General features: G+C 48.3%; 1 protein-coding gene across 2 annotated transcripts; it reads right to left on the reverse strand.

Annotated features, from left to right (window-relative positions):
• Positions 1–1072: 1072 nt before the first annotated feature.
• RPS14 (ribosomal protein S14) lies at positions 1073–6832 on the reverse strand. Of its 2 annotated transcripts, none has more exons than XM_003829021.5 (5): positions 6536–6832; positions 4426–4576; positions 3640–3801; positions 2448–2524; positions 1073–1188 (listed from the first exon to the last, which is right to left on the reverse strand). In XM_003829021.5, exons 1-5 carry the CDS (start codon positions 6666–6668, stop codon positions 1121–1123), a joined length of 591 nt encoding a protein of 196 aa, XP_003829069.2. In that variant the 5' UTR covers positions 6669–6832; the 3' UTR covers positions 1073–1120. The 2 variants fall into 2 exon arrangements, with proteins under 2 accessions (XP_003829069.2, XP_008952693.1); XM_008954445.4 differs by lacking the exon at positions 6536–6832 and adding an exon at positions 6320–6499.
• Positions 6833–10340: the final 3508 nt, after the last annotated feature.

Here is a 10340-nt window from a genome sequence, read left to right on the forward strand (position 1 = left end):
TCATTTTGATTGTTTCATAATCTACAGTGCTAGAAATCATTTTATAGGTGAATTGTATGTAAATTACTTGAGTCAGAACTGTTATCCTCTTGTAAGCTGTGACCTTTGCCAAGTGACTTCCCATGCTGGTTTTCTTAGCTGTATGATGAGCATAGCAGTTATCTTTTTCATCAGGTTAAGATTCAATGTTATTATTAAAATCCCTAGCAAGGTTTGGCATGTAACCAACGCCGCCTCATCACAGTAACCCCTTGTCTCAGGACCCATTTATTTGCTTATTCCCTCTGCCTGGAACACGCCATCAAAGGCTAAAAGCAGCATCCCAACAGATTTTCCCCTCTTGCTGGTTTCTTTCCTCTACAACTGACTACCTCAATGGTCTCACCTCTCCAGCCTGTGACACACAGCATCCTCTCCACCGGGTCTCACTAACCCTACCCAGCCACCAGCCTGTCCTAACCATGGCAGGCACCATCACGGGGCCTTGTGGTAATCCCTTGCAAAACGCTGAGTACCATCTGGTGTCACTGGGTACTCAGAGCCGCATGCAAGCTTCCGGAAAGCAAGAACTTTTCTTTTTTATCGCTGATGAAAATAGGACTTGGTGTGTATTTGTGGGGTGACAATCTTTATGTACTTTATGTACTGATGTGGAACAATCTCCAAGATCTGCCAAGTGAAAAAAAGCAAGACGCAGTGGAGTGAGCTCCCAGCTTTGCACAGAAGGTGTGGGGGGAGAATGCACACCCACGTGTGTTTATATATGGCATGGGTCTGGAAGGCTCCTCTTTCGCTTCAGGCTACACTTGGATCAACAGTTCCCACTCTGGCTCTTTAAGAATTGGTCCATATTTAGAACCAGCATCTCCACTCAAAACGAGGTCTCCAACGCCTTGGTCTGCTTTAGATGACCAAGGCAACTTAATGCCGCAAGTAGCATGGAAAAGACCCCAAATGCAGCACCAGGATCTCAGCTCTCCTCAGGTTCCTTCTCCCAAGAAGCCAAATAGGAGGAAGAAATCAAATGCCTGAGTAGCCCCTTATGAAGGAGAGAAGACTGGAGTTGAAACAGTTTACATGAAGGCAATTTATTAACAGAAAATATTTTGAGGAATCTTGTTCACAGACGGCGACCACGGCGACCCCCCTTCCTGCGAGTGCTGTCAGAGGGGATGGGGGTGACATCCTCTGTGGGGAGGAAGAGAAAGCGTCATTGCCTGGAGCTGGATGGGAAGGGCCCCCAGGACTCCCTAGACCAATGGCCTAACCAATCAGCAACAGATCCTGCTGCTCCCCAAATGACTCCCCAGTACCTAACAGATGGATGTGAACATGAAGCGGCCCCATCTGCCAGTTCCTCGAATTTCCTGACGTGGTCTTAACTCACTTTCCAGAAAGGGAAACAGGCTGAGCTGTGCGCAAGATGTCAGTGGCACAGGACAAATCCAGGTTCTGACATCTAGCCCACCGTCTTCTCTAGAGGAAAAAACCCTTCTAGACAGGGTAACTGCAACTGTCTCGTTTTCATTAAGTAAAAAGACACTGAAAAAAAGCCTGAAAAAGTCTTTTAAGGCTGGGCGCGGTGGCTCATGCCTGTAATCCTAGCACTTTGGGCTTTGGGAGACTGAGGCTGGTGGAACGCCTGAGGCCAGGAGTTTGGGACCAACCTGGGAAACATGGTGAAACTCCCCGCTACAAAAAAAAAAAAAAAGCCTGGTGTGGCACACACTGTTGTCCCAGCTACTCGGTAGATGCAGGTGGGAGGATCCTTTGGACAGATCCGCCCACGAGGCGAAATTTACAGTGAGCTGAGATTGTGCCACTGAATTCCAGCCCACGCAACAGAGCCAGACCCTGTCTCAAGAAAACAAAATCATCCTTCAAGTAGGACACAGTAGGAACTTTGGCCTGGGGCGTCAGTGTATGTCGCTACTAACTGCACAGAACAATGTGCAGGGAAGGACTACTGTCCCCTTCCTAAGAGCTGTAAGGAGCCAGGAGATCACAGGCCTGAGGGTATTAATAACAGAAGCTGGTACCCCCCACTTCATTTTTGGCTGTCACACGACTGGCATGCCCAACTGATATTTAGTAGGCGGAAACCAAAAATGCTGAACATCCTACAATGCAGGAGATGGTACACACAAAATGCTAATAGCAATGACCTCAAGAATGGAGGAAAGGACAATTCATCTCTTGTCAGTTTTACCTGCACCAGGCAGTGTAGGACAGAGATTCACAAATGAAACAGGACATTCATATCAAGGTGACAGAGATATTCAGGGAGAGATTTTTAAGTCACAAGGTGCCTCTTGCAGCCTCCCTTAACAAACTTAACTGCCAAAAGTGACCAGACCAGCCGCTGCACATCCACTGGGCACAGCACGTGCTTTTTGGGGCCAATGCTTCAAAATAAACCCAAGCATTAGCTAGAGGGGGGCACTTACCAATCCGCCCGATCTTCATACCCGAGCGGGCAAGGGCTCTGAGGGCCGACTGGGCCCCAGGTCCAGGGGTCTTGGTCCTAGAAAATGAAGGTTTAAGTTAAGAAGAGCCTTTGGCCAAGTCAATGGAAGATCTCCTTTCTAAGATCCCTACACCCCGCTAGTTCAGAGGTCTGCAAACTTTCTGTAAAGAGCCAGACAGGGCTGTACACAGTGGTTCACACCCATAATCTCAGCACCTTGGGAGGCTAAGGCAGGGCGGACTGCTTCAGCTCAGGAGTTCAAGACCAGCCTGAGCAACATGGTGAAACCCCATCTCTACAAAAATACACAATTTAGCCAGGCGTGGTGGCACTACTACTAGCAGTCCCAGCTACTCGGGAGGCTGAGGTGGGAGGACTGCTAGAGCCTGAAAGCCAGAGACTGCAGTAAGCTGAGATAGCACCACTGCACTCCAGCCTGGGTGAGAGTGAGACCCTGTCTCAAAAAAGAGGAAAAAAAAAAAGCCAGACAGTAAATATTTTAGGCTGAGGGGGCCACTATGGTTTGTTGTTATGTTCTGACCACTGTCTGGCTTGTTCACGCAACAGTCATCTATTTCAACTTTCATGCCCCCATCACTCAAATCCAGGTCCTTCCCCTCTCCTACAGGACTCCACCTCTTCCCCTCTGACTGCACCTCATGCCACTCTTTCCTTCACAGGTGCCCAGGTTCACCCCCACCTCAAGACCTTTCCCTGCAGTTGTCTCTAGCTGGAATACCCTCCTCTTGTCCTTATTTCACTGGAAGGACTCCGGACTTATCATTTAGACCTTAGTTTAAATTACACTTTATCACCAACTCCTTACTTGTGCTTCCTGGCATTTGTCACAAGTGAAAACCACATACTCCCTGGTGCTCTGTTGTTTAAAGTTTGACTCTCCCACCAGCCTCGGTCCCACACAAGGAGGGTAGAGACCATGTCTGTTTCCCCATCACTCTCTTCTAGTACCTGAAACACAGCTCCTGGTATACAGTGGGTGCTCAACACTGAGCTGCTGGGGGGTGTACACAGGAGCCAATTATTAAGTATGTCTATGCCTAAAATATCTTGTTCAAGGTCACAACAAAAAACCCAAACCTCAAATCCAGGTGCTCCAGCACCCAAGCCCAGCAGGTTTTCTACCACCCAGCCATTCCCTCTGCGACTCGTACCTATTTCCTCCTGTGGCCCGGAGTTTGATGTGTAGGGCGGTGATACCCAGCTCCTTGCACCTCTGGGCCACATCCTGGGCAGCCAACATAGCAGCATATGGTGAGGATTCATCTCGGTCTGCCTTTACCTTCATCCCACCAGTCACACGGCAGATGGTTTCTCTGGGGACAAAAGCACAGGGTCATTTCTTCCTCGTCCAACAAGGAGTGCTTACGATATCCTAATGAGTGAAGAGCAACACAGCTCAGTCATGGTGGAGGATGATGGTCATGGGCTCTGCCCTCATGGAGTTCAGTCCAGTGGGGTTGAATGGCCCAATATAGCTATACTCAGTATTAACATTTTATATATCTACTTTTGCATTTAATCCTTACCATTACTCCACAAGGTAGACATTACTGTCCTCATTTTACATATGAGGAAACCAAAACTCAGAATTTGAGTGATTTCACACAAGTCACAACAACTTGCTAAATGGCCGTCGAACCCACACCCAGAGCTCACTTGCAGTCCACTGCTGCTCCTACAAAGGGAACTAAGGAAAGAAGAGAATTCCCAAGAAACCAAGGATTCAATGACCATCACGCTGTAAGGACGAAGAATGTGTCTCCTCTCTTGTAACCCCTGGGAAATCACAATATTTGTGGGCTAAATGGACAAGCACATTTTCTTACCTGGACAAAACAGCATTTCTTTAGAGAGAATCCCCTGAACTGCTAGCCCGTCCCAGCCACTGCCTTCCTCAGCCTTTTGCCAGCTGGATGCCTCTCCACCCAGGTACTCACTTGCCAGAAAGATCAGTGACATGGACAAAAGTGTCATTGAAGGATGCAAAGATATGGCAGACACCAAATACATTCTCTCCTTCAGCCACCTGAGGTCCGAGGCTGATGACCTGTTCTTCCTTCTTTTCCTTCCCCTTTCGAGGTGCCATTTCTGAGTGGAAGGAAAAGAAACTCAAGGTTAACAGACAAAACATTTCCAGAATCCCTTTCCCCTGGCTATTAAATGAAACCCTAAGTCTTGCTTCATGTCCCTGTCTTCTTCCATCCAATACTCTACTGTATTCTCTCATTTCTGCCTCACTAAAACTTCTTTCTCCTTGCACTTGGGGGGGTATCAACTGTGGCCATATGGCAAAGTACCATGAGAAGTATCCTTTCCCCAGAAACTACCAACAGCGCAGCTCACAGCACCTACAGGATAGAAGCCTAGGGATCTAGCAGCAGATGCCTGAAGGCTGCATCCCAAAAGGCAAGAAGAAACCCAAGACCAATAGCTACCCATGTACTGGTACCATTCCTAACACCCTTCATGGGGCGAGGGAGCTGCTTGATTCCTGCATGAACTCCTCAGCTTAGAATTCAAGAGACCCTTACCAACACAGCCCTCAAGCCTCTCATCTCCTGTTTTCCTGTGCTCCACCTGATCCCTTCAAAAGCCAAAAATGCAACTGATTTGACTCCCACAACTATTTAGAACTAAATCTTTGTCACCAACATCAAATATCAAAGGCACTAAAATACATCCGAAAGGCAGGCTAATGGAAAAGACCCATCTCAGAAATCTGATGGGTCCTGAGACTAAATAACTCTAACCTATTATGGCCTTCATAATAAGTGCAATCATACTGTCACAAGATCTAAGGGAGAGAGAAACTGACAGGAGGAAGGCGGGTGAGAATGAATGAGAAAGTGGAAGGCTAGGATAAGACTGCTTCCTGCCTAAAGCCCCAGGCCTTCTGAACCTCCTGGTGTTCAGAACAATTTAACATTTTCAGAAGACACTAACACTAATCGGTATCCTGCAGATGGTGAAGATAGAGAGTGCCTCAGCCTATGGTCACAGTAAAGACAGTGGCAAAACCAAACCTAGAAACAACGTGTCCTGACTCCCAGCCCAGCACTCTCTGCCTCCTGCCAAGATGCCTCTACACCACAAATAACTACCCTAGTCTGTCTCAGGTGTTCCTAGATCTCTCCTGTGCCTTCCCTATATAAACTTTAGTTAAATGTGTGACCACAGTAAGTACTTCAAGTGTAAGTCTTGGGTGTACGAAGTTAAATGTTCCTATCTTCAAATCAGACCAATGAGCACGACCCAGTGCGTTAACTATTCTAAGGAACGCGCCACAGGAGAGAAGCCCAAAGTTCTGCCTCGAGAAGCATAGAAAGGCTCCAGCATATCTCAAATACGTAAGCATGAGTATGTTTCGGCATGATGGCCATTCAGTAAATGCCAATTTGCAGTTTCTCCGTTCCTAACATCCCCTAAAGTAACGAGCAGAGTGGTCATCAGGAGTATATAAACGCAGGGCAAGCGCACAGCAAACATTGGTGCTGGGCCCTGAGCGCCCAAAACTTGCAACGTGCCCGACTCAGCAACGGAAAGAATCGCCCAGATTTAGAAGCATCCAACATAGTGCGAGAGTTTTCCCTGCTTTCCTTCTTTGAATGATCACTACAAACCCATGGGATCGGTGCTATTGTTATTCCTATTTTGCAGACGAGGAAACAAACGAGATTAGGCGTGGGCCTGCGATCACCAAGAAAAAAATTTGGCGAGGTAGAGGCGGGAGCCCACGTCTGTCCCGGGTTCCCTCAACTACGCTGTGCAGCTCAAACGCGGCCGTGGCCGTATTGCGGGGCCGAGGCCTTAAAAGGCTGGACCCGCACTCACCCTTACTTCCCAAGCTCCTCCCTGAAGCAAAACGGGCCTTCTGAGACCAGGAACGAACTCAATCCCGAGTTGGCCAGGATCCAGGTGGGCCAGCCGCGCGTCTCTTGCCCGGCACCTAGCTCGGTTCCCACGGAAAGAACCCCGTCTCTCGTCCCAAGCCCCACAGGGTCCCCTCGCCGCAGGATGCCCCCCGATTGTCGCGCCCGGGCCTCCTACCTGCACGTCGTCTCCAGACTCCACACCGGAAAGAGAGAGTGGGAGAGGGCGGAGCGACGGGGGTCACTTCCGTGTCCCGGAAGTATACCTCTGAGGTCCCGGGGCGAGGTCGGGTCCCGGAAGACGCCGGCATTATTCCTCCCAAAGAGTTTAAGACTCGTCATAGGGAAAGACGGTTTATTACTTAAGGGAGAGCGAAAAGAGGTAGAGGGCTGGTTGTCGCTGCGAGCGGGTCGGCCTAAGCGACAGTACGAAGCGGCTACACCCGCGGGGTGAGGTGGGCCTGTATTCCATGATGGCGGTGGTCGTGTCTAGACAGACTTCCGCCATCCTGACTCCCGCCCTGGCAGCCTCGGAGCGGCAGCGCCCCTTGTGTGGAGCAGGGGAATAACAACAACAAAACGGCCTTAATTAAAGCTAGGGTGGCGCCGGCCTGTGGTCCCAGTTACTCAGGAGGCTGAGGATCGCTTCGTCCAAGTAGTTCGAGGCCAGCCTAGGCAACATAGTCGGGGAAAACACACCGTAATCACTTACTTTGGCATATTATATAATGGGCAAAATAAGAATAAATTATTCAATATGTGTTTTCAGACCGGTCTGGGCTAAACAGTTTATATGCATTGCTTCATTTACTCCTCAAGACATTATCAAATAATTTTGATTTCCCTCTTACAGATAAAGGATGTTAACTGAGAGCACACCTTTGCAGAAGGGTTTGGAATTCTAGCTTCAAAGCCCACGTGTTTAATAGCTACTTCCACATAGCCCTCTAATAACAATATACATGTATATATTTCGACCGAATCTTGTTCTGTAGCCAAGGCTGGAGTGCAGTGGCACAATCTCGGCTGACCGCAACCTCTGCCTCCCAGGTTCAAGCTATTCTGCCTCAGCCTCCCGAGTAGCTGGGACTACAGGCGCGTGCCACCACGCCCGGCAAATTTTTGTGTGTGTGTGTATTTTTAGTAGAGACGGGGTTTTACCGTGTTGACTAGGGTGGTCTGGATTTTCTGACCTCGTGATCCACCTGCCTCGGCCTCCCAAAGTGCTGGGATTACAGGCGTGAGCCACCGTGGCCAGCCTCTAATAACAATATTGAAGGACCTTGAAGGCTTGGGAGAATATGTCGGAGCTGTGGGGAAGGGCCAAGAAGTGTACCTCACAGAGCTAGGCAAGCGGTAGATACATTTTATCTATGTACTATATGTAATATTTATATGGAATACATATAGTATTTTTGTATTACATACTATATAAATATTATAAATATATTTTTAATATATAAATATATCCTGTGGCTCCAGCCTGGGTGACACAGCGAGACCCTGTCTCAAAAAAAAAAAAATTTACTCTGCTAAACTGAAAAACTCAACATACCTTCTTTTTTTTTTTTTTGAGACGGAGTCTGGCTCTTGTTGCCCAGGCTGGAGTGCAGTGACGCCATCTTGGCTCACTGCAAGCTCCGCTTCCTGGGTTCAAGTGATTCTCCTGCCTCATCTCCCGAGTAGCTGGGATTACAGGTGTGCGCCACCACACCCGGCTAATTTTTGTATTTTTAGTAGAGACGGGGTTTCACCGTGTTGTCCAGGCTGGTCTCGAACTCCTGCCTCAGGTGATCCACCCGCCTCGGTCTCCCAAAGGGCTGGGATTATAGGCGTGAGCCAATGCACCCAGCCTCAACATACCTTCTCGTTGCATTGCATTTCTTCCATGATGAGTGACGTCAAACATCTCTTTACGGATTGTTTTAACCATTTGCATCTCTTCTGTGAAATGTCTGTATTTTTTGAAGGAGAGGGCTTTTTTATTTTAAGTAATGAGCTTCCCAGTATGTTAGCAGAGACTGGAGTATTGTGGAGTGAGTTCCGCTTTGATTAAGAGTTGTATTAAACAGACCTCCAAACCTCATGTGGCTTCATGGAGGGAGCAAGCCTTGATCTTATGGCTGAAGGCAGCCCACACAATCACCTCAGGACAAATTTTTCCACAGGGAAGCCTATCTTTATCCCAGAAACCATCAAAGTCACTGCTTTCAAACTCCACTTTATTTAATCAACATATTTATTGTTTCTGCAGTTATTAGCTATGGGTCTTTGGGCAAAAATTGTAACCTCTCTGGGCTTCAGTTTTCTCATCTGTGAAATGGGATGATAATAGCATATTTTTATTTTTATTCTTTTTTTTTTTTTTTTTTTTGAGACAGAGTCTCACTGTTGCCTTCCCCTGCCTCAGCCTCCCTAGTAGCTGGGACTACAGGCACACACCACCACACACGGGTAGTTTTTTTTTTTTTTTTTTGTATTTTTAGTAGAGACGGGGTTTCACCATGTTGGCCAGGCTGATTTCAAACTCCTGACCTCAGGTGATCCACCCCGCGTGGTCTTCCAAAGTGCTGAGATTACAGACGTGAGCCACCGCGCCTGGCCGATAATAGTACATTTTTAAATGTATATTGAAAACTTGAGAGCTCAGTGGCTCACGCCTATAATTCCAACACTGTGGGAGACTGAGGCAGGAGGATCACTTGAACTCAGGAGTTGGAGACCAGTCTGGGCAACATGGTGAAACACCTTCTCTACAACAAATAGAAAAATTAACCAGGTATGGTGACCTGCACCTATAATCCCAGCTACTTGGGAGGATCACCTGATCCTGGGAGGTGAAGGCTGCAGTGAGCTGTGATCACACCACTGCACTCCAGCCTGGGCGATAGTGAGACCCAATATATATATTTTTAAAATGTGTACTGAAAACCTGTATCTTCTGTGTTTTGAGACAGAGTCTCACTCTGTCGCCCAGGCTGGAGTGCAGTGGCACGATCTCGGCTCACCACAACCTCCGCCTCCCGGGTTCGAGCAATTCTCCTGCCTCAGCCTCCCAAGTAGCTGGGATTACAGGCGCCCTCCACCACACCTGGCTAATTTTTTGTATTTTTAATTGAGACGGGGTTTCACCATGTTGTCCAGGCTGATCCTGAACTCCTGACCTCAGGTGATCCACCCGCCTCGGCCTCCCAAAGTGCTAGGATTACAGGCATGAGCCACCGCACCCAGCCAAAAACCTGTACCTTTATTGGACGCTTACTCTTTGTCAGGCACTGAGATACAATCATGGCATTTGAACTGAGACTTGAAAGTAGAGTAGGAATTAGCTACATGAAGGTGTGAAGAATGGTCTGGGCAGGGAGAATAGAATATGCAAAGGCCCTGAGGTGGGTAGGTGTTTGGAGAACTCAAGGAATTAAAAAATGGCCAGTAGTACTGGGGTGTTGTGAATAAGGGAAGAGGAATGGGGGCTGAGGCTGGAGGGGGAGCACAGCCACTTTCCGTGGGGCCTCACCTCCCTGTTGCCATGTCTGCGTTCCCCACCCCACCGCACCCCTGCGCTGTCAACACTGCCAGCACAGGGGTGTGCTTACCCTCCCCTCTCAGAGCTCACACACTCACTCAGGGAGCACTCACTGAGCACCTAGGATGTGTCTGACATTGTAAATACTTGGGATACATCAGTGACAAAAACAATGGTCCCTACCCTCTCAAAGTCTACATTGTGGAAGGAAGGGCAGACATAATGTCTATGTAAGCTTTCTATTTTGTTAGAAAGTGGTCAGTCCCGTGGAAAGAAGAAAAAGTTGGTCAGGTGTGGTGGCTCACGCCTGTAATCCCAGCACCTTGCAAGGCTCAGGTGGGCAGATCACCTGAGGTCAGGAGTTTGAGACCAACCAGGCCAACATGGTGAAACCCCGTCACTACTAAACATACAAAAATTAGCTGGGGGTGGTGGCAGGTGCCTGTAATCCCAGCTA

Source organism: Pan paniscus, chromosome 4 (assembly GCF_029289425.2).
Source record: "Pan paniscus chromosome 4, NHGRI_mPanPan1-v2.0_pri, whole genome shotgun sequence".
Taxonomy (NCBI): Eukaryota; Metazoa; Chordata; class Mammalia; order Primates; family Hominidae; genus Pan; species Pan paniscus.